Source organism: Siphateles boraxobius, unplaced genomic scaffold, assembly GCF_051911475.1.
Source record: "Siphateles boraxobius isolate OS27281-9 unplaced genomic scaffold, OSU_SipBor_1 255, whole genome shotgun sequence".
NCBI classification, from domain to species: Eukaryota; Metazoa; Chordata; class Actinopteri; order Cypriniformes; family Leuciscidae; genus Siphateles; species Siphateles boraxobius.
The window spans coordinates 10,001-35,265 of record NW_027508871.1 but is presented as its reverse complement, the minus strand read 5'-3'; the positions used below and the strand labels follow the sequence as shown (position 1 = coordinate 35,265).

The window sequence follows — 25,265 nt, the reverse complement described above, 5'->3', positions numbered from 1 at the left end:
TCGAGAAAATAAGTTTTCCCAAAGCGTAAGCTAAATTACGCAATACGAGAGACCTCTCGAAAGGGAACATATACGTCGTTGAATAAAAGACCAGCTGGCCTGATTTGTAACTCAGCTGCCGATTTTGCATGTCCACACCTGGCTGAGCGCTGTATGATACGAATCACTGTGGTTAGGGCTTTCTCACGACTTACATGTTGTTTCCTGCACCACTTGCTCTGCATAAATGACCCCGGCTATGATTGCAACAAACAAACCTTGAGTCAAGTTATTGGACTCATAATAACATTTAAAAAGCAGTTTGACCAATTAGATTTGTAAATGTTTGGAAGCCAACACAATGCTATTGTGTTTTAGTATGTTTCTGTGAGGTTACCAAGATATAAGCATTTATATGCTTGGATAAACAAAAATGTTCGGATTGCAATAGTCCCGGTTTTGGTTAAAGTCTGTCTCAGTCCGTGTGGAATCAGTCTCTCTGCTTTCATTCTTTGATGGAACAGAGCTTCGAAACACCACTGTTTTGGTTGCAAATGAGTGGTTCGGGAACTTGCCAAGACACGTGATTTCAACAAACGAGGCTTTGTTACGTCGAACTGTTTCGAATGTTTCAAAATTCAGATAGTTCGCAGAATGAACCCCTAAACGAGTAGCCTATGGCAAGCCGTAGATAATGATTTTAACTGATCTCAGTTTTATAAAGTAGGTTAATTTTTTATTAATGTAATGAATGTTAATACTTATGCGTGTATAATACAATACAAACAAAGGAGAATGATATTTAATTGCTTCTAATTGACCTAGTTTACCAAGCCCTACCTAACAACGCACAAAAGCAAGCACTACGCATTAATAAAAGAGCACTAATTTTACAGAACAGTAATACTTAATTGTGTTTAATTATTTGTAGATTACATTTAAGAGATTCTGCTGTCATGAAAACATTTTAATTGGTTTGTAATGTGTGTCATTTATAAATGCACAGATTTTTTTCATTGTAGACCAGCACGTGCTGTCCATCTTTTCTATGTAAAGAGGACTGATCACAGTCCAGCTGCCTAAAATGAAAAAATTACAACCAATGCAAATTTGGAGAAATATATATAATTACCAGGCCTTATATATGAGGGAGACATCTATCTCAAAGGTCTCAATTACATCTTTGACACGGCCTCTGATTCTGCTGACCCACAAATCAGCCGTGATCTGTTTGTGTATTTTATGTTCTACATAAATTATAAGCCATTGAGAAAGCACACGAACAGACGCTCCATCAACAGCTGTTATTGACACGGGCACTTTGCAACTAGACTTAAAGATAAATCACAGTGTGCTTATTGACATTTGGAAAATGCCGGCATGGGTCGACCCGCACGCTGGCGGCATACAGAGCTGTGTTCGTGCTAATCCAGTCCCTCACGAGTGTGTTTTACAGTTTCATTTCGGCTGAGGGATTTACATGGATTCATTTGGAAGTCGTCGGACTGAAACAGAGATGTCAATGACTGTGCTGATGAAAGAGTGCCGTTTCTCAGACATGATGAAAACAGAGCATCAAATCTCGCAAAGATCCCCTGACTTTTAAAAATCTCCTAAAGGTTCAACCTTTTAAATTCCCCATTGATTTAGGTGCCGTACTTTTGTGCCTTTGGGTTTTGGGGTTTTAATTAAACTAAAGGGTATGGGGCCTTTTAAAATGAAGGTTTAGCTTTTCAAAGCCAGGGTGAATGCGGCGCTTCTAGAAATGAGTGCTAGAATGGACTGAGGTAAACGAATTCCTCATTGTCTGCACAGATGAATGCTTGGCTTGAAAGGAAATTCTTTGAAAAAGGAAATTACCTGGGCCACTGGAGTCTAATGCCAAAGATTGGTTGTACAGAGGCAAATATACAGCATTTCTAAAACAGCTTGGAATAGTCTTATGTCAGTTTCAAATTGATGTCTAATCAGATATATGAAAGTGCAAAATGAATCAAATTGGTTTCCAAGGATACAAACTGATGACTACCGTTTGAGATAATTGTTAAAAAATACCTGGTGCAATAGTATGTGAAAGTCTGGTTCACATTTATTCATTTTGAGTCACAACTCCCTATACTCTAAAAATGCTGGGTTGTTTCAACACATGTTTGGGTCAAATATGGACAAACCCAACGATTGGTTTATATTTTTTAATTACATTTTTAAACCCAACAGTTGGGTTTGTCCATATTTGACCCAAACATATGTTGAAACAACCCAGCATTTTTAGTTTCTGTAAGACAGAAACTCCATTAGAGCCGTGATCACACTAGACTTAGAGCACATGAAATTTCTACTGCAAAAAATGTGTGTTCTTTTAATTCAGCCAAGAGGTCGCAGGCATCGCGCCATGACTTATCGATCTTCTATTGGTCACACGTCTTCACATCATACAAATCATACGTCACGTTTTAGGAAATTACGTTGTAAATAAGTTGTAATTACGAGTTACGAGGACGTGACCTCTTTTTAAACGTTGGGATCTTTGTAATTACAAAATGGGAAAGGTTTTTGCATGAGCTTGTGTTTCCGGTCTCTAGCATTTGTATGCGTATAAATAGAAGTCAATAGAATAAAAAATGTAGTTTGAAGATTGTCTAACGGGAAAACATATGTACGAGGTGGTGATTTCATATGAATTCATATGATTTGATTTGAATAATAACCTACGATTTTAATTAATCTAATTATAAAGGCACACCCCTAACCCGGCCCCTAAACCTACCCGTCACTGGGGTTTAAACTGATCTATAAAAACGTACGAATGAGATTGTACGAATTTGTACGAATTAGCCACCAATTCAGCAAAACGTAAAATAGTTACGAATTGCCTCGAGATTGTGTTGGATTGTCCAATGCTGCATTGTTTCTGATTGTATTTAATTAATCAAACTCACAGCTCTCAAAAGTTCTTACAGTTGAGTAATTCCGACTGCATAAACGTTGTCTCGCTGTAACCGGCGCCGGCCAAGAGAGTCTGTTTGTTCAGTGGGTCATGGTCTCACTGTTGGGTTAAACATGGCTTTAATTGTGCATCAAAGTGGAGTATTGACTCTTGGCCAATATGTTCCAGAATGCTAAAGCTAAAGATCAGGGCTGGCAACTAGAAGCTTACTTGTTCAAGCCTTATATGGAGTGAGCTTTTCAGAAAGGCACTTTACAATATTCCTATAATTACTGTGCCATATGAAAAACTGCAAATTAATGTCAGTGCTAATAGCTAGTTTTTCACCATATATAATAAAACTCCTTTTCCAGGGAGAATGTTCCTCTAATTCGTGTACTATGTGTCAGTTTGGATAAATGTGTACTAAATGGATGCTTACCAGTTTGCAGACCTTGAATAGTGCTGTTGTGCTGGTTTGTGGATTTAAATATGCTGAGAGAAATATAGTGTTTTAGTAGCTGAAAGCATAATCAAATTGGCCCAAATATATACTTTTAGGTTCTTTATTGGCATATATGGATCCATGAAGAAACAATTATTATCCATAAAAAACTTTCTATTGCACAAAAGGTTGTTTATAGTGGGAAAGGGTGCTGTGAATTGTTAAAACATTCTTCACAATAAGAAAAAAAGCTATAAAAGCACCTGAGAGCAACATTTTTAGGCAAACAACATTTTATAATTCTTCCCATGAACTCTCTCCAGGTATGTGGCTTACTCTCTAATGGAAAATGTAGAAGATGCTGTAGTACTTGAAGCAAAAGATCAAGTTGTTCAATCAATGGCATCGATTTCTACTGTCTTAAACAGCCTAGAATATGATGTTTGGGGTATTAAGCAATGCTCAAAATGGCCCTAGACCATGTTACGGTATAAAATAACCATGAGTCATGTAGCCAAGCTGTCTTTAAAGCTTCTTCAGTCTGTATTTTTGCAGTGACAGGTTTCGCATAGGCCACTAAACAATTTATCAGATTGGATTTTCACGTTTCCCAGGAACCCCCAGACACTTGCATGGGTGTAGTTGAGCAACGTAAACCTGCATCAACTGTTTTCATGATGACTGTTACATCCACACGCTGTGAGGAAAAGTTTATCTCCCAAAACATTACAGATGTCTCATCAATTTCAAAAAAACATTGTCATTTTTGACATGTAAATATTGCATGTTTATGTGAGTGTACCTTCAGAGTTAAAGGTATGGTATGTCATTTTTGTAGAGGCTAGCAATAGCGAGCTAGCTTTGAAAGCATAAGATCCCACCCTCCCTTCAGAGCCACGCCTCCTTCAAAACATGACATAAGCTACCTCACGTCTGGAAGCACATATCATTACAATAATAATGAACATAACTTAAAGAACTAACCTGTACTTCCTGACTGGTGCAGAATAATTTCAACACATAAATTCAAGTCACAAACGTCTAACGTCAGAGGTTTCCATCTCTTCATGTTTCAGTAGTTATGGCGCAGCATAAGCTCATTGTTTTGGTTGAGGAGGAGCTGTAAAAGGCGGTTCACAGTTGTTGCTGTTTTAGTTGTGGCGCTCGGTCTGTTTAGCTCTGCATAGCACGAAACACACGGATGACGTGAGAGGTCTGCATAAGCAGCTGCACGGAGGTATAGAAATACATCTGTGACAGGCAGGCAGGACATTCAGATCGAATGCAATGATTCACTGGACGCACATTTTATGTTCCAACGCCCAGTGTTGTGCCTGAACGCGTTCACTGAACTCGTTCATATTTTGGGCGAACGTGAACTGAACGTACTGTATTACTGCCTTATGAACGTTACTGTGAACTCGTTTATTCTGGTGTCTGTGAACGGCACGCTCTCAGTTTAACTTCCTTTAATATAGTGCCAGATTTCTATAGAGCCTTCCAGGCGAAAACCCGGATAAAACACACCGTAAACAGGCCTTAATATGTAGCGGAAAAACACCCAATCTAGCAACATCAGCACCAGTGTCACACCGCCGCATGCGTAATCAACACAAAAAGCATCAAGAAGGCGTCGTATGATCATTTAGGGTGTACTCACACTAGTCAGTTTGAACAGTGCCCGAGTGCGTTTGACCACCAAAGCGCGGTTCGTTTGACTAGTGTGAGGGCTCCGAACCGTGCCCGGGCGCGGCTCGATTAGCCAGCCCTGGCCCGCTTGGAAGAGGTGGGCCAGAGCACGGTTCAGTCGGACTCGGGTGCGGTTCGCATGCAGTGTGAGCGCTAACCGTGCTGGAGCACGGAACAGGACTCGTGATGTACGGTAACTGTAGTCCGTAATCAAAGCTACAAAGTCCTTGCTGCACTTCAGCTGGTACCTTGCAAACCTCCTCATACGAGCAGCACGATTACGTGAAAATTTTCGCGCCACTAAGGCGACACATCTGTTTAATAACAGACTGTGAGAGGGCTGTGGACCACCGTGGACCAAACGACACAAAATTATCCTCAAAGAAAACAGAGCGATGGACGCCATTGTGTTCAGAGAGCGCCGCTCTTCTTGTTTATCCCGAAACCGTCGCACCATAATGACGTAAGCGTGCTCCGGCACGAAAGCTGAAACCCTATGTGAGTGCAGGCCAGAGGGGGAGTGGGGAGGGGGGACAATCGTACTCGGGCCCGGTTCATGGCAACCGTGCCTATTGTGAGTACACCCTTAATCGAGTTTTATGACAGGGTCGTGAGGATGGGAAAAATCTTGCATTTCTGTGCAGACTTTACCCACCGATAAAATAACCGCTGTCTGTGGTTCTATATGGGCTGTGGCAATAATTTTGAAAAATAATAGCTCGCAGCAACATATGGAAAAAAATAACTATGAACTACTTCAACATTTTAAAGTATGAACTATGAACTGAACTTTAAAATTTGTGAACTGAACTTTGAATTAGTTCATGAAGAAAGTGAACTTTCCCAACATTGCCAACGCCTTCCACAGATGATTATAGTTCATAGTATATGGACTGCTTTTTACAGAAATGAAGTCGCGGAGACGGTGTGAACATGGACTTTCCCTGTACAGCGTGAGCTGGGATGAGTCTTCCGTCAGCTCGCTTCCTGATTGGCTATTGTTTCGTTTCACATGATAATCTCCAGGGTGTGTGTGCGTTTGTCCTTGGGGTTCCCCACACACAATATTCCACATGTTGATTATGTTTTTCCGAGCAGATCTGTTGTCTCTTAACACACCTCACACCACAGGAATCTGAGGAAATAATCTGTAGAACCGTCAAGATAATCGGGACTTTACCTAGGATTGTCAGAAGGGGAGAAATCAGTCCAAAACCGCTCCGATTATCTTGCAGTGTGTGGCGGGCTTTAGACAACTTCACTTAGTGATTGCTATCAGGATGTGAAGAGACTTTCAACCAGCAAAACAAAAAACTGTTTCTGGAACAAATCACCTACCCTGCCTTTAAGTGCATTCTCCTCCAATCAGAAGTGCTCATTCTCCTCCAATCAGAAGTGCTCATTCTCATTCAGGTGGCATTTGGCTAAACTAAACAAATGATTCTGCTCTGGTATTGGGGATTTCGCAAGAGGCCCTGCCCTCACCTCAGGGCACCAATCACAGCAGACGGCCACCGCATGACTGATTAGACGCCACGCATGATTTGACCTTCAGCCTTTGTGTTGGTGAGCTTTAAAATACAAAAAAGAGTGTGACATGATCCCTTGATCTCCTTCCCTGTCTCAGCTTGGACAACAACACATTTTTTGATTGCCTGCACACACAAGATTCACTCCCTCTGCATAGAAAACAGCTTTTGAATATTTTCTCTCTCTCAGAGAGTCTATATACATTCAGTACTTAGCTGTATGTGTGTCCTGAGGAGACAGAGAAGTGATTGATTAAATTTGTCAGTCTATGATGAATGCTTTTGAGCAACTATACTAATCAGAGATTATTACGTTCAATACAAACACTGTTTATAAAGTTCTATACTTTTCATTCCCTGAAATGTGTGCTTGTCCATTGTATACAGGGCTGTACACTCTCACACCAAATACACATGACTGTATGTAAGTGCAACTCATGAAATCACTAAAAGAGACCGACTCATAACAGGCTACAATGGTCACGCTGTACATTTTTTAATTTACTGAAAATAACCTCATAAGAGTAATTTGTTCTTGAATGGAACCACACTGGTCACGTTGTATGTTTGTTTATACGTTGTACAGCCTCATTGGAAAGACACTTCTAGCCATTATTTCACAGTAGACGTCTTATTATTGCATCACATTCAACGCAGACAGCCCAGGTAAAATATGATTTTTAGGCGCTGAAGATTCAGCAGGGGGGAGAACCGCTTGTGAAAAGCAGTGCAAGAAACTTTGGCCCACAGTGTGAACACAGACATCTTGACAGCCGATCAGAACAATTACATAAAAAGGCTATTGCTGCACTGAGAAAACCATAATTATCAAGCATCGCGTCAGGTCACGTTAGTCAAGCTCGCATCAGTGACTCTCAGCTGATCCACGTCTACCTATATGAATATGACACTATCACTGTATACATATAAGCTCTTCAGTATTATCAGCTGCTGTCGTGTTTCTCAGGAGCGCATTACCCTCCTCCCTCCCCAGCTCCACCTGTCGTCAGTCACGATTTGGTTTTCCCCTTGAATCAGAATAAATTCTCGAATTATGCTGTACTTTAAAATCTTGAATTATGATATCTGCAATACATTCATGCTGGTTCTGTTCTGTTTACCCTAAGGGGGTTTACCGCTGCTAGGCTGCATGCATACGCAGGGCGTTCTCGCTCAGAACAGAACCATACCGCCAATCCAAATGTATGCTAATTGTCAATCGTATTTGACGATAGTGGTCTTGACTGAATTAAAGACCAGAGATGTTGGGGAGGAAAAAGACTGATCCAGAGAGGCTCATTAAAGGGATAGTTCACCCAAAAATTCTAATTCTGTCTTTGTTTACTAATATCATTCCAAACCAAATAGACTTTACAAAAGCAGATGTGGTCACTTTTCTTACATAGAGATATTGCATGACTTGTAGTGGAGTAGTGCACCAGTCACATTCTGCCTAGACATAGAGGTTTGGAACAATGTGAGGGTGAGTAAATAAATGAGTTTTTTTGTTGAACTATCCCTTTAAGTGTTAGTGAAGAGCTGAACTAGCATTTCCAGCACCATAAACCGCCTTCCTGCGAAAACCCTTTAAAGATAAAAGATCAACAAATCACCTTAAAAACATTCCATGAGACATCAGCCCTCCATGTAGCACTCACTCTGAACGTGGACGCACTGCAATTACACCTTACAGTAAAGGTGCACACAGCCGACGCTCTGAAAATCAATCATTTGGGATTGTTTTTTACAGTTTTAATGGGTTCCTGTGACCTTGCACCTTGGATTCTTTGGAGCAGAAAGCACTTCAGACTTCAGCCTGTCGATTTTCCGATTTTAGCAATAAGTTGTGGCCAAATCATCCGGGTCAACAGAGATCCAGCCAAAAAGTTCAGAATCGAGAACTTCAGGCATTTATCCAGAAGGAAAGATATGCTTTTAAAATAAATGTCTCCATGGTTTTGATGTATGCGGCGGCTGTTGGTGACAGTGGCAGTTTGTGTGTGAGCTGATCTGTGCTGTGGATGATATCAGACGCCGGCCTACATTAGTCTGTCCACTTTATGGCTGCAGCCAGCGCTTTCCGTCCTCTTATCTGGCAAGAGTTCAGAAGTGACGGATGCATTAGGACATGCACTAGTAGCTTTCAAGAGCTTAAATCCATTTGCTGGATTATCACTTTTAGCCCCTGTGTAATGACATGGCTCAACCCCAAACATCTTCCAGGATGTCGGATACGAAGGGTCGTTTTTTAACACGACCCTCGTGGCTCTTTTTTAAAACACCAACGCTGCTAACATTTGCATTTTTCATCAAGTGTATGTAACCGGTCCTACTCGACCCGCTCCGAGAAGGATTTGCTGGTGTCTCTGGCATGGGAGGCCGGCGCACTAACAAGAACGCTAAAGACTGCAGTCTCTAACGTGCCTCTCGAGGCCAGGAGAGTGAGGTTTACACACACAGCTCTTACTAGCTTGGCTAACACTCACTGGTGCTGCCCACTGCACCGGGTGTGTGTGTGTGTGTGTGTGTGTGTGTGTGTGTGTGTGTGTGTGTGTGTGTGTGTGTGTGTGTGTGTGTGTGTGTGTGTGTGTGTGTGTGTGTGTGTCAGCTCTTTCTAGCTGTCTAGCTGTTACACATACTAACTCTTGTATAAAAAATAAAGGTTCTTTATTTGCATCAATGGTTCCATGAAGCACCTTTGGCATTCCATAGCAGGATCTTTATAGTAGAAAACGGTTCTTTAGATTATTAAAATGTTCTTGACACTACAAAAATGGTTCTTTTAAAGAACTGCTCCCTTAAAAGTTATTTGGGGGAAGCAAAAATGTTTTTCCCCCCTATGGCATCACTATGATACTACTTTTTTATTTTTATTTTTATTGTAGCCTACAGTTTTTATGGAGGTCTAAAACTGTAATACAAGTAATTGTATTCACAATTCAACAAAAAAAAATCACACTTTGAAAAACAAATTAACATGAACATTAATATTAATATTTCTCACACATTACAAAACGAAATAATAATAAACAAAAAAATCACAAATTATCAATAACATAAACAGTAGCCTACTGTGCTCAACATGGACCATGGGTTCGATTCCCAACGAAATTATGCATGAACAATTAAAAATATATGCCTTGAAATGCAGTGGAATATTCTGGATAAAAGCATCTGCCAAATGCATAAATGTATCTACATGCCCTCAAAGGATCGCCTCAAAGGAGAGGGGGGGGGGGGGGGGGGGGTATTTAGGGTCTGTGGATCTGTGCCTCAAACTCACTCGATGGTGAAGTTTCTAAAATTGACAAAATAAACTCCAATTAGTGCGCAAAAGCATAGCTATCACAGTTTGCAGGGAGACAGATAAAAGACAGATTAATAAAGTTCTCATCAAAGTTTAAAGGTGCTCTAAGCGATGTCGGGTGACGTTAGGGTTAGACTTGTTCGACTTGAAACGGCGCTGCGCGGCCGATCGGTTTGTGACATCAAAGTACCGCGAGAGCGATTCGAAACCGTAAGGAGCCGTCTACTCTGTATTTGCTCTCGCGGGACTTTGATGTCATTCACCGATCGGTCTGTGCAGCGCCGGGTCAAGTCGAACAAGCCGAGCTGTACGTTCACACCGCCGCCGACTTCAGCTTCCAAAGCTACCGGAAGTCATTCATCTTCAGTGGAAGCTGGCTTCTCTCAGCTGCAAGGAGCGTCAAATCCATCGGCGTCAGCAGCTGCAAAGCAGCAAACACAACAACTTCATGATGATCCATAATGATCCAGTGATACACATTTGAGGATGAGTGCAACTTTTATTGGAAATATTTACGAATGCTCGTTTTAAGCGGGAATGCAATTCATTTGCTCACGGTAACACCGATTTGACCAATTGCAATAGATGCAAATTATAATAATAATAATATTAATAAAAATCCCTGACCAAATGTGACCAAAACGGTTATAAAAATGCTGTCATTATAAAAGGTTTCTAGTGTCATTGTATTGCTTGTTTTTTCTGTTTACATTTCATGTGGTGCCACTTCTCTCGAACATAGAATGCTGCTCCGTCAGAGCGGCCAAAGCGTCAACAAGCGCCAACAAGCGTCAACAAGCGTCAACAAGCGTTAACAAGCGTTAACAAGCGTCAACAAGCTTCCCGTACTTTTTGACAAGCGTCCTTGACAGTGGCCAGAGCTTCTTTGCCGCTCAAGTCGGCGGCGGTGTGTACGTATAGTAAAGTCAAACAAAACGGAAGCTAGTTAGACCCTCCCCCTCCTCATCCGCGCACTAACCCTCCAAACCCAACCTCCCCCCAAACCCCCAACCCCGCCCCCAAATCCTTCTTGTCCCTTATTGGCTGGAACAGTTTGTTATGTTTGGTGGTGTGGGTTAGCCCAGTGTGTTTGTGTTGCAGTGTGTGGAGCCTGGGCTGTATGTTTATAGTGTGTTCAGGGGACCGGCAGCTAGCGGATAGTGAGGAGATGTTTGCTGTATGGGACAAAAAATGTTTTGGCCTAAAAAACGCGTGACATCACTTAGAGCACCTTTAATAGCAAGTATTCTCAAAAACAGGCAAACAGCCATTAGCAAACACCAAACTGACCGTAGTAACTAAAGAGAGGCGGGAACAATGCAAGCATATGCACTGAAGAAATACAAACTGAAAGTCCTCGAACTAAATTCAACTAAACATAATGGTGACAACAGCCTTCAGAAACGCTCGTGTGTTGTCGGCCAAAAATATTCCTCCACTTAGGCTACAAGAGACTCGATAATAGTGCAATGTGCAAACCTCTTTAACATCTATTCGAGATATTGAAAGAGGTGTTTGCACGTTGAAATGCGAGTGCCGTACTTCCATTAATGCTCTTCAATTGAATAAAAGAATTCGATATAAAGGGGTGGTGGGGCTATCTTGCCCTGAACTCAGGTTACCTTCTGTTTCATCATATTTTTTTTCAGTTCGCTTGTTTGAATTTGTGCGTGTGCGTTTGCGTGAGACAGAAACTGAGGGAGAGGAATAATGAAGCCTGTCTTCCCATCAGGCCTTTCCCATGCCGCATTACTCGAGTGCCATCAGACGGCGAGCCTCGCATCAGCAGCGCTGCATCTACACCACTCGACTAATTATTCTCCTGCCTTTTTATTAGACTATAACCATCAGAGAGAGAGAGAGAAGGGGAAAGACATCATCATCATCATCATCTCCAGCCTAATTCTCTCTCTCTCTCTCTCTCTCTCTCTCTCTCTCTCTCTCTATCTATCTATCTATTTCCCGTCAGACTGGTCTGAAGGAGGTCGTTGCTTTTATCACACAGATTACTTCACAGGGTGACTCCAAGCCATTAAATTCTTATCTGTGTCAGTGGTGAAATATGATGTTTACGGGCCTGTCTTGCTATTAGTGTTAGAATTGAGATCTGATATCCACGACAGGGGCGGTAGCCACTACAGAATTGATTACGTGACCGTGTCGCTTGATTTGAACGTGAAAGTTGTATCACACCACAAATTATATACACCAAGCATTAAGACGAACATTAAGTTGGGAATAATTTGGGACCATGTGACTGTGTGCACAAATATGAAGCGGTATATCACCCTGGCAACATTTTGTCAAAGATAAGCTCGTTAAATACTAAAATAGACCCACAAACATAAACTTTTGGGATTATTCCGAATGATAAACTCGTGTTATGGGATAATGTAGTGTGTATTCAGGCCCAATGATGGTCCATTCGCGCCATCTCCCGGCCAAAGTGCGTTACTGCATCTGTTCTGACCATGTGAAATCAGATACAGATTCACAAAATAATTTACAATAATAAACCAAAGTTAAGCTTTATTGGCATGATTATTTGAGGGAAAGTATAGATTACAAATCATTGTAATGTTTATATACACTCTAAATATACAGTTTAAGCCTTTAAATAAATATATAAAAGACATGTTATAATTCTATTTAAAGACCTAAACAAATAAAATGAATACTACAAATAATAATAATGTATGTGTTAACAATATAAAGTTATAATTTAAATGTATTAGGCTATACTAATATTTTAAAGGTACTATTCAAATATATTATAAATGAAAATAACACATATACACACTCGCACACGTAATGTAATAATAATAATATTTACCATCAATTACATCAAGTGCAAAACAATATAAAATAGTTTGAATGAACATTGCTGGCCGTTAATAAACTAGTAAAGCGTTTATTTTGTTTCCATGGAGTTTACTTCACTGCCGCTGACCTGCCTGCACTGTTGCGCCGCACTGGGATTTACGACACTTGCTTTCTGAAGACGTCAGTATGCGTGCACACATGTGGAGTGCAGCGTGTGTTTCAGCATTCAGAGTCCTGACTCGAGTGTGCGTGTCATCACAGCGGGTTGAAGCATTCCCAGCAGTGTGTCCAGCCCACAGCCTCTCTCTCCTCGAGGGTTTGATGTCCAGACGGCCTCACAGCAGGAACATGTCTCAGTCCGTGGCGCAGCGGATGGTCTGGGTGGATCTGGAGGTAAACAGCGGTGGAACAACACTATAAACTACACTATAGTCTTTTTACATGATTTAACTGATTCACATTTTCAGTCAATATCAAGATGTTTTGACAGAAACGATGTATGACCGCAGAGCGATGCTGTATGGATTTGCATAGTTGTGTATGTGAGATGATGCATCGCTTTTCAAACTCGCCTTCTGCTTATATATCAAGTCCAGCAACTTCCAGTCTGGCCACTTCTCCGGGCTAGATGTGGGCTAACGTTAGTCCTGCAGCTGGCCTGCTTGTGGACATGTTTCTGCACTGTCTCTGGGTTTGGGATAATCCTACGCAGTTTTATCCAGGAACTCTGCATAAATATGTTTGGACTGAGTGATTGTGCAGAAACAGGTGGAATGACTGTTTTTCAGGTTTGGAAATGAATGTGCTTCCCGTTTCAGATGACAGGGCTGGATATCGAGAAGGACAAGATTATTGAGATGGCTTGCATAGTTACGGACTCTGACCTGAACATCATTGCAGAGGTTGGTGATCCTTGTTTGATTGGAATAAAAGTCCCATGATGCGGTGAGAACTGGGCCATGTTCAGTCTCCAGCAAAAATCTGATTATTTGCATATCCAGATTAATTTTTGTTGTATTGAGGTGATCTATATACTTGTGTACACTTATAAATTGCCAGAATTGGCTTGTAAGTTCAAGTTTAGGCAAAAACTACATTTAAACACACCAAATGTTGTATCAAAAATGCTGTACTATCAAGATAAATGGAATAAATATCATATTCAACAGAATATAAGGATCATACTTCAGATTCTTCCTACAGGGCAAAGACTTAAAGGCCTCGTGGCCAAAAGCATATATTAAAAATGGTCAAAAGTGACCAAAGCCTTAAAATGTAACTTCTATTTTTCTTCTTCAGGAAAATCAATGTAATATATGTTTGTTTAATAATATTTCTTGATTATTATTTAGAATTTTTAGGGGATTTTATGATGCTATGCAATATTTATAAAAATGTTATAAGCACTTTTTTCCATTAAAATTAATATAATTGTTTTTAAATAATTGCAATATTTCAGATTAAAATGTAGTGAAGGCCTTTAAAATATTTTTTTGTGTGTGAGAATAGTGCCATCTGGATGCATTAAAAAATAAAAACTTTTGTAATGTCATTGCTTTCTATATAAATATATAGAGGCTTTTGGATTCCCTAAAATTTTATGTTTTATATACAAATACTGTGGTGTGTGTGTGTGTGTGTGTGTGTGTGTGTGTGTGTGTGTGTGTGTGTGTGTGTGTGTGTGTGTGTGAGAGAATTTTGCACTCAAAATGTTCACAGATTAACCCCTTCATTGCTTAATCTTTCATATATTTTTTTCTTTGTATTTCCCATTCAGACTCTTTAACATAATCGAATTATCAATTATTTTTTTTGTTTTCACATCGCTAACTCGACAAAGTCACCAAGTGTCTTCTCATTCCAATGAAGAAGAAAACAGTAAAAATTCTAAATGTTAAACTTAGTCGGTTCTGACGAAGAGGCCCAGAGGGTTCAACTTTGTAAATAAATACTTAAAAAAAAATGTTTAAATACATTTATAGTTATTTAGGGTGTTATTTTAGTAGGTATTAGGGCCCCATTTTAAGTTTTGTTGTTTGACTGATATCTACAGTAAGTTTTAGAATTATGCTGTTAGCTTAATGTTTACCATATCTCTTATGTACATTGTGCAATATGTGTATGTGTGATTTGTGTATGAATGTTTGTTATTACTACTATCAGAGGCGAAGGAAAGTGGCAAAGGAAAATGTCCATCCAATGACCAATAGAATAAATAATAAAGTACAAACATAAAGAGTTGAGCATAAGTCTAATAAAACACTATAACCCATAACCTCCTATACATCTCAAACAACATCAATAGACAAAAATGCCTTCAATTTTTAGAAAAAATAAAATGAATTAAAATATTGATGACTCATCCTGCACTACAAATTTGTTCTATCAAATACGGTGTAGAACGGGAATGTCCCTCCCAAAATTCCTCCTGCCTCTAACGTCTCCTATACGTCTCGTATACGTCTCATATACGTCTCCTATACGTCTCCTATACGTCTCCTATACGTCTCCTATACGTCTCCTATACGTCTCGTATACGTCTCGTATACGTCTCGTATACGTCTCATTTACGTCTCCTATACGTCTCGTATACGTCTCACTCCTCACCACCAAATCCCAAAATATGCCCATACTGGCTCTTTAAAGCTAGAACCTCCTTTTTGTTGTTGTTAGGGGCCAAATCTGATCATCAACCAACCAGATGATCTGCTTGACGGCATGTCAGACTGGTGCAAAGAGCATCATGGGAAGGTGAGTACAGATTGACGCAGTGTTTCCCGTCTCGCCTGAATGAGCTCGATGTGTGTTGTGTGGTTTGTGTTGGCAGTCGGGCTTGACCCAGGCCGTCCGGGACAGTCACATCTCTCTCCAGCAGGCGGAGTACGAGTTCCTGTCGTTCGTGCGACAGCACACGCCGCCCGGACAGTGTCCTCTCGCCGGTAACACACACACACACACACACACACCGCTGCGCTTTCTGTGTGTTACAGCCGTCACACACTGCCTCTCTCCACAGGGAACTCCGTTCACGCCGATAAGAAGTTTCTGGATAAGTTCATGCCGCAGTTCATGCGACATCTTCACTATCGCATCATAGACGTGAGCACCATTAAAGAGCTGTCCAGGTGTGTTCCCCGTTTAGGTGTCGTCACATTCCCCAACGGCCACATTTATGCACTCAGACGTGCTTCAGCAAGTACAGGAAGTTGATGATGTCAAAATACTTTTCATTCTGTTTCCCAGACGGTGGTATCCAGAGGAGTACGGTCTCGCACCACAGAAAAGAGCATCGCACAGGTGTGTGTGCTGGACAGTGTTTCACAGCTGGGTTATCGAATGCCACATTTAGCATCGCAGGAAAGGCTTCGATGTACTCCATGAATATTTAAACTAAAGGAAAGCTGTTCTGTCTGATCTCAGAATAATGTTGTGTGTGTTTGAATTTCCAGAGCGCTGGAAGACATCCAGGAGAGCATAAAAGAACTGAAGTTTTACAGAGTGAATGTTTTCAAAGTGAATGAGAAGAGAAAAGTAGTTGAAAACGGGACGAGACGCCTGTGAGCGAATCTCCGAGCCGATCCCAGCGCTTTTAGGATCTTCCTCATGTGGATGAAAGCTTGTGTGAATACTTGAGAAAGAGAGAGAGCAAAGTCCTCACCGTTTGTTTCCTGTTTTATTTGTTGTCGCTGCAAATATTTTAGTTTATAAAGAGAGGAGATCCAAAAAAACCAACTCATTGTTTTGAACGAGGTCCTTTTTTATCCTTTGTGTTCATTTTAGGGAATCTGATTTGTTGCTTGTTTACTGGATCGTGTCAGTGTGCAGTAATGAAACAGAAGTGTGTTTGAAAAGGTTATTCTGTCTGAGAGTGTTTTTATTTCACTCCTTTTTTGAAATAAAAATAATTTGTTGCGATTTTTGAAGGATGTTTACTGTGACTCTTCTGAAATGTTTGTGCAGTAACCTGAGCCAGACGACAGATGGCAGCACTGTCAGGTAATATCTGAGAGATGTGCATGGGTTATTCACAGTGCTGGGTAGATTACTAGTTAAATGGCAAAAGTTGTGGATCAAAACATAATCCATTATACATTTTTAAGGTAATGTAATCAATTACTTTTGACTTAACTCATTTATCACATTGATTGAATAGGATAATCTTGTACATGTAAAAATACAAGAAGAAAGAAGATGAAGATATTAAATACACTTTCCCAGATGGATTTGTGGTGGAGATGTTATGTAAACATGAAATTATATGAGTTTGCAGTGCAAATTCCACAAAATTGGAAGACCTTCTGAACTTATAATAACTTATAATTTTTTCAAGTAGTAAGGAGAACCAATGAATAATTTACTGCCATTGTGAGAATAAGATTATTAAGAGATACTGAAAAGAAGTGAATTTCCACATTTCATTAGCTTGTACACTAAGATACTATCAATCAATAATACCCGCAAGCAGTTTATATTTTCCACAATTATCTCATAAAAATAAGGTTCTTTTGAAGAAAGAACACCTAAAAGAAACCCGTTTTTAATGATGTAAAGATAACTAACCGTTCATTGCAAATATAATAAAGACAAATTAAGAAAATAACAATTGGGCAACATATTTGTTTATTCATCCATTTAAATTCATTAATTTTATTTAAATGAGCACTGGATACAATTTATAAAACAGGAACAATGTATTTAATATATTCATTAATAATACACAGTTTAAATATAAAATTTTATTTTCATATGCGTCCTATGCTGGCTAATTACGACGTTAAACCTGTTATAAAACTGAACAACTTAAAGGCACTATGTGTAGCTTTTTACTTAAAAAAATCTTTAAGAGAGTTTTCAATTGTACATTGGTCGTGCTCATACGAGCGTGAGACTGGCTGCAGTTTCTCTGACGGCCACTGGTGTCAGTAACGGTTAGAAATTTCAGAACCTACGCAATGCTCCTTTAACAGTAGCCGTTTCTCAATGTCAAGGATACTTCCTTATCCGGATTGATCCTTCCAAGTCATTTCCTTCAGAGGCGAGACTCCTCTTTAGCATTCGGAGAACACGTGAATGGAACAGGCTAGCAAGTGCACGTCATTACGTCAGTGAAAAGGTCCGCTTTTGGCGCTGCAAAAATTCAAAAAGATCAAAAAGTTGTGATGTACGTTACACTACTGTTTAAAAGTTTGGGGTCAGTACGATTTTAAATGCTTTTAAAAGAATTATCTTCTGCTAACCATGTTAAATAACTTTGTACAACTTAACTAGTTATCTATAAAAGAAATTCCGGTGACGGCAACCCAGCTAACAATTGTTAAATGACAGGTCCGGTTCAGCTAGCCATCAATAACGTAATTTGTATATTTGTATAATTTGTAATATCAATACGGTATTAATTTGTACTGGCTTTTAAACGTTAAACTTTACTTATATGTAGCCTACTAAGGTTATAACAAATGTATGGTGACGTTAATATACTAAAGCATATTTCCCCGTTATTGCTCCGACTCCGCTAACTTCCGACATTTTTTATTTTTTGAACAAGATAGCAAAGCTGGCGCATAGGATTGTGGGTGATTTGAGGCTACACATATGCATCCTTTCCTGTGTATGGGATATTTTCCGAACGAAGGACTCAACGAATTCTGAGGATCCTTCGCTTTGGAACAGTCCTTCGGCGGATGTCGATGACGTAGCATCCTCGAAATAACGTCTGCGAAGGATCCTTCCTTGACATTGAGAAACACCTAGTGTGTTTCCTAATAGAACTCGATCGCGGGGACAGATACACGTGTGTCTCAACTTACCCCACTGGCCACCTCGCACATTTCTCTAGATCTCGCAATGACCTTGCATGACACAATACCATGAAATATGCTTGTTTTTAAGTGAAAGTCTTATCTTAGAAAAAAAACTTTTGCCGATATCTTCGGATTAGAAATGCGTCCATTGTTCAAATTTCCCACGATCAAAGAGGACACTAATACGCATGTGCACACAGCACTTGCTGCGCACGCAAGTCATTTAAGGTGTCTCAACTGTAGGCTAACCATGTCTCAACTGTACACAGTCTACCCTATATTTTAAGAAGTAATTAAATGGCAAACTACTTAATTTTTTTAATCTGATTACGTAATCCAGATTACAATCAGTTACTACCCAGCAGTGTGTCAAGTAAAAAGATCAAGTTAAATATCATTTTTATGGCTTCTTTGACATCCTCAAAACCGTTGATAGATACTATTGAAGTCAATGGGATCCATTAACTGTGTGGTTGCAACAAGCTTTTCAGTGATTGGATATTTTGTATTGACTGAAGGCTTTCTAATACTTTTGAACTTGACTTAATCTTTTATTTGCTCTACTAAAACATTGTCAATGTCATTGCCTCAAACTCTAAGATGAGGTTAGTAAATGTTGCGCTCACACTCCTCTTAGTTTTCTACTGTTTTAAAGTGGCACGGACTGGGATTTGAGCAGAACATGAGCATTCAGTCTGTCACTGCGGACACTGGAGGATTGCATGTTTGATTCTACAAGGGAAATTTTAAATAGACAGAGAGACACTAGGCCAATGCATAAACCATGTAGCTTGTGAAACACTTCTCTCATCTCTCTCCCTCAGAATCGGTCTCCCAGAGGATGAGGAAGATCCTCATTAGTGGTCAGGACAGACCGCTGTGAGAAACTGAGTGTTTGCAATAGCCTGGTCAAACGATTTAGAAACACATTTAGTCTTTTGGCAGATGCTTTCCTCAAAAGCGACTTGCATTTAAACACATCTCAAGCAATTTCTCATAAGAGTCAACAATACTTGCGGTACACAATGCCAATTTGAAAGTAGTAGGCTACATTTTAAAGTCGTAGAAAGGCTGTTTATTTAAAGTTCTGATGGTCTCGAGATCAGATGGAGGTTGGTATCTCGTTCCACCACTGAAGAACAGAGAGAGTATCGGTTCTGGAAAGGACTTTGTACCTCATAAAGCCATCAGAAATTCCATGGATTGGGGGGTGCAAGTTTTGTTTTGTTTTTTTTGTTTTTTTACATCTCGATAAATGTATTGTGATTTTCACAACATTTGGTAACTAAACAATTTTACTAGGTTTAGTGACAACGTTACAATGTTTACATGACTGGTAGGTTACTGTTTGTATTATTGCTTGACACAAATTTCACGATTTCAATTCAATTCTTGTGATTCGATTCCGATCTTGATTCAATATCGTTCCATTTGGATTGGTACAGTAGATACATGTACATTTCTCTCAAGAAAAAAACCCTCACCTAATGCTATAAAGAGAGAGCATTGGTTGGATTTCTATTAACTGAAAGCTTTCTAGTACTTTTGATACATGACTTGATCTTTTATTTGCTCTACTACATAAACAAAACATTGTCAATGTCATTGCCTCCAACTCTATGATGAGGTTAGTAAATGTTGCGCTCACACTCCTCTTAGTTTTCTGCTGTTTTAAAGTGGCGTTTAAAGACAGCGTTCTCTGTCACTGCGGACACTGGAGGATTGCATGCTTGATTCTACAAGGGACGTTTTAAATTGACAGAGAGACACTAGGCCATTTGCTTCAGGATTTTTCTCTGCGTGAGTAAATGGATGTGTGGCGTGAGAGTGTGTGAAAAGTGTAAATTGCGTGAGAGTTGGCCTCCCTGAGCTCAAACACTGGGAGAGCATTGCAAGCAATATGTGCGTTGGATAAAATTAGTTCTAAAATGCATTTCTTAATTGCTTACTCTAATATATCGCTATTTGCATTCGTTCAAGGGTAGAAATAAATGAAGTCTGGAACTTGATGATGTAGGCCATCTAAGAACATCTCCATCGTGAATTCATAACCCTGAATCAACAGGAGCTCACGTAATTACTGACGCAGTCTCATAATTTATCAGTTTTACTGTGACAGGCTCCTTACACACATTAAAGGTTCATTATATTTGTGCACTGAAAAATAGCTCGCATTTACACTAATTTGATTACCTGCCAATGATCAGCGGTTGAACTGAGTTGGTTTAGTTAGAGCTTAATATCAATGAATGCTCCTTGTGTTGATATTTAAATATCCAACAATAATATATCTCCTTCAGTGTGAACTTTTGTATTATTTGTTATTTTTCATTATTTGCAGTGAGACACTTTCCGTCTTCCAAAGTCCTGACACGGATGAAACGCGCATCAGATCTGCTTTGATCAGAGCTCTGAACACTGAACATGAATCTCAGTGACATTTGTGACACGTGTCAGGTGAGATAAAGTGTGTTTTGGTAACTTTCAACCGTATGAGTATTAATATGGTGATATGCAGGTGAAATCCACATTTCAGGGCTTGATCAGGATGAAATGCTCAAAATATGGATTTAGTAGAATAAATAACAGAAAGAAGTTTGTTAGTCACATAGTCTTGATCTAAAACTTACACACCAAATAGCATGCTAACACTACTTTTATTTAGGCTATTTTGCAGTATGTATAGAAGTATGCACAGGCTACTGTGTGCTCTATCCATTTTATAAGTATAATACGATCTGTGGATATGTAAGTTAATAAAGAAGTACCACAAGGATGTGAGTTTATGTGCTTGATGAATATTATAATCGTTATAGTCTTTATCAACTTGCTAGCATAAAGCCCTTATCATTGCACTAATGTTCACTGTTTCATATGGCATTTTAAAAAGAGTTGGCTGTATATAATGCATACTGCACAGTATCCCGTTAGCAGAAAGCATTTCCATCCTGTAGAGTTCCATCCCGAACGTAGCCAGACGTAAGTAATCATAATTTGAGCAGTTGTTTGGCATTATAAATGGGATGACATTTAGCTGGAAAATGAGTCTTAAGCACCATGAATTTCTGCATCAATCATTTGTTGTTGTAAACCCAATCCAGTCGAAGCATGCTAGCATTAAAGCATTTAGCTCTATTCTGCTGTCAGTCAGCGCTGATGTCAGCATTGTTCTCCAGTCCAGAGCTCCCGAGCTGAAGTGACAGACGCCACTCACGCCACTCACGCAGAAGTGCTCTACTGGACAATATACACGCATACTGGAAGTACAGACACTTTTGTGACAGAAGATATTCTTTGCGTATACAGTGTCCCCAACACTAAGGGGCCGTTTACACATCACCATTTTCAACTAAAAATGGAAAACGTTTCATGTTTTTTGGCTGTTCGTGTGCTGGGGTCCTGAAAACACAAACTTTTGAAAATGGGTTTCAAAGTGCAAGTTATCCAAACGATTCCATTATCATCTTATTTCTACTAAAAAACGGTGACATCATGTGTATGCATATTAAGGCTCAATCCCAGTTCACCCCTTGCCCCTACCCCTTGTTTTCGAGTGTACCCCTTGGCCCTTAAAACAGAGTTACAAGGGGTTGAAATATTCCCCTATGAAATGGAACAACCCTTCATGAACCCGATACGTCATCAGTCGTCGACGATGGCTCTGACGTTACGGAAGCGACGAGTTTTTACAGGATTTCTCCATGACAACGACTGACAATGAGCGCCGCTGCTCTTACCTCTGAGGAAACTTGATGATTATAACGTTCCTTCCTCGAGATGTATGTCTTTTCTGTTTCAGAAAGGTCATTTATTATACAATTTCTTAATTTAAATGACTATATTATTATTATAAGAGTAAATAAAGTGCATGGTGGTGTCATCTAACCCTAACTTTAAATGTTTAACCATTTGTGAAGCCATCTCGCCAGTGATTCACGATGCATTCTGGGAACTTTCTCTTAGCCCTCCGTTCGTAGTGAGCCTCTGAAAAATCTCCGTTAGGGCTATGTAGCCCTACCCCTCTATCACAACAAGAATCGGGACACACTACCCCTTCGCCCTGCTCCTCTAACCCAACAAGAATCGGGACACACTACCCCTTCGCCCTACCCCTCTATCACAACAAGAATCGGGACACACTACCCCTTCGCCCTGCCCCTCTAACACAACAAGAATCGGGACACACTACCCCTTCGCCCTGCCCCTCTAACACAACAAGAATCGGGACACACTACCCCTTCGCCCTGCCCCTCTAACGCAACAAGAATCGGGACACACTACCCCTTCGCCCTGCCCCTCTAACGCAACAAGAATCGGGACACACTACCCCTTCGCCCTGCCCCTCTAACGCAACAAGAATCGGGACACACTACCCCTTCGCCCTGCTCCTCTAACGCAACAAGAATCGGGACACACTACCCCTTCGCCCTGCCCCTCTATCACAACAAGAATCGGGACACACTACCCCTTCGCCCTGCCCCTCTAACGCAACAAGAATCGGGACACACTACCCCTTCGCCCTGCCCCTCTAACGCAACAAGAATCAGACACACTACCCCTTCGCCCTGCTCCTCTAACACAACAAGAATCGGGACACACTACCCCTTCGCCCTGCCCCTCTAACGCAACAAGAATCGGGACACACTACCCCTTCGCCCTGCCCCTCTAACGCAACAAGAATCGGGACACACTACCCCTTCGCCCTGCCCCTCTAACGCAACAAGAATCAGACACACTACCCCTTCGCCCTGCCCCTCTAACGCAACAAGAATCAGACACACTACCCCTTCGCCCTGCCCCTCTAACACAACAAGAATCGGGACACACTACCCCTTCGCCCTGCCCCTCTAACGCAACAAGAATCGGGACACACTACCCCTTCGCCCTGCCCCTCTAACGCAACAAGAATCAGACACACTACCCCTTCGCCCTGCTCCTCTAACACAACAAGAATCAGACACACTACCCCTTCGCCCTGCCCCTCTAACAGAACAAGAATCGGGACACACTACCCCTTCGCCCTGCTCCTCTAACGCAACAAGAATCAGACACACTACCCCTTCGCCCTGCCCCTCTAACGCAACAAGAATCAGACACACTACCCCTTCGCCCTGCCCCTCTAACGCAACAAGAATCGGGACACACTACCCCTTCGCCCTGCCCCTCTAACGCAACAAGAATCAGACACACTACCCCTTCGCCCTGCTCCTCTAACACAACAAGAATCAGACACACTACCCCTTCGCCCTGCCCCTCTAACAGAACAAGAATCGGGACACACTACCCCTTCGCCCTGCTCCTCTAACGCAACAAGAATCAGACACACTACCCCTTCGCCCTGCCCCTCTAACAGAACAAGAATCGGGACACACTACCCCTTCGCCCTGCCCCTCTAACACAACAAGAATCGGGACACACTACCCCTTCGCCCTGCCCCTCTAACACAACAAGCATCGGGACACACTACCCCTTCGCCCTGCCCCTCTAACAGAACAAGAATCGGGACACACTACCCCTTCGCCCTGCCCCTCTAACACAACAAGCATCGGGACACACTACCCCTTCGCCCTGCCCCTCTAACAGAACAAGAATCGGGACACACTACCCCTTCGCCCTGCCCCTCTAACAGAACAAGAATCGGGACACACTACCCCTTCGCCCTGCCCCTCTAACACAACAAGCATCGGGACACACTACCCCTTCGCCCTGCCCCTCTAACACAACAAGAATCGGGACACACTACCCCTTCGCCCTGCCCCTCTAACACAACAAGAATCGGGACACACTACCCCTTCGCCCTGCCCCTCTAACGCAACAAGAATTGGGACACACTACCCCTTCGCCCTGCTCCTCTAACGCAACAAGAATCAGACACACTACCCCTTCGCCCTGCTCCTCTAACGCAACAAGAATCAGACACACTACCCCTTCGCCCTGCTCCTCTAACGCAACAAGAATCAGACACACTACCCCTTCGCCCTGCCCCTCTAACGCAACAAGAATCGGGACACACTACCCCTTCGCCCTGCCCCTCTAACGCAACAAGAATCAGACACACTACCCCTTCGCCCTGCTCCTATAACACAACAAGAATCAGACACACTACCCCTTCGCCCTGCCCCTCTAACAGAACAAGAATCGGGACACACTACCCCTTCGCCCTGCTCCTCTAACGCAACAAGAATCAGACACACTACCCCTTCGCCCTGCCCCTCTAACAGAACAAGAATCGGGACACACTACCCCTTCGCCCTGCCCCTCTAACACAACAAGAATCGGGACACACTACCCCTTCGCCCTGCCCCTCTAACACAACAAGCATCGGGACACACTACCCCTTCGCCCTGCCCCTCTAACAGAACAAGAATCGGGACACACTACCCCTTCGCCCTGCCCCTCTAACAGAACAAGAATCGGGACACACTACCCCTTCGCCCTGCCCCTCTAACAGAACAAGAATCGGGACACACTACCCCTTCGCCCTGCCCCTCTAACACAACAAGCATCGGGACACACTACCCCTTCGCCCTGCCCCTCTAACACAACAAGAATCGGGACACACTACCCCTTCGCCCTGCCCCTCTAACACAACAAGAATCGGGACACACTACCCCTTCGCCCTGCCCCTCTAACGCAACAAGAATTGGGACACACTACCCCTTCGCCCTGCCCCTCTAACACAACAAGAATCGGGACACACTACCCCTTCGCCCTGCCCCTCTAACGCAACAAGAATCGGGACACACTACCCCTTCGCCCTGCCCCT

At 41.6% G+C, this 25,265-nt stretch overlaps 1 protein-coding gene and 1 long non-coding RNA gene across 2 annotated transcripts in view; both read left to right on the top strand.

Annotated features, from left to right (window-relative positions):
- The first annotated feature begins 12,854 nt into the window (after window positions 1-12,854).
- Window positions 12,855-16,613, top strand: LOC143751396 (oligoribonuclease, mitochondrial-like). The gene is made up of 7 exons (XM_077243976.1): window positions 12,855-13,091; window positions 13,517-13,600; window positions 15,372-15,449; window positions 15,526-15,637; window positions 15,715-15,823; window positions 15,942-15,995; window positions 16,148-16,613. The coding sequence occupies exons 1-7, from the start codon at window positions 12,885-12,887 to the stop codon at window positions 16,257-16,259; spliced, it is 756 nt and encodes a 251-aa protein (XP_077100091.1). The 5' UTR covers window positions 12,855-12,884; the 3' UTR covers window positions 16,260-16,613.
- Window positions 16,614-20,479: 3,866 nt separating this feature from the next.
- Window positions 20,480-25,265, top strand: part of LOC143751395 (uncharacterized) — a 6,510-nt gene continuing 1,724 nt past the window's right edge. Inside the window, exons 1-2 of the long non-coding RNA XR_013207209.1 lie at window positions 20,480-20,572; window positions 20,841-20,956. This is a non-coding gene — a long non-coding RNA (uncharacterized LOC143751395). The remainder of the gene's footprint in view (window positions 20,573-20,840; window positions 20,957-25,265) is intronic.

Coding starts and splice junctions, on each gene's coding strand:
- LOC143751396 (XM_077243976.1), top strand. CDS start 12,885: ATGCGTGCACACATGTGGAGTGCAGCGTGTGTTTCAGCATTCAGAGTC. Junction 13,092..13,516: donor TGGTCTGGGTGGATCTGGAG/GTAAACAGCGGT, acceptor TTCCCGTTTCAG/ATGACAGGGCTGGATATCGA. Junction 15,996..16,147: donor CAGAAAAGAGCATCGCACAG/GTGTGTGTGCTG, acceptor TTGAATTTCCAG/AGCGCTGGAAGACATCCAGG.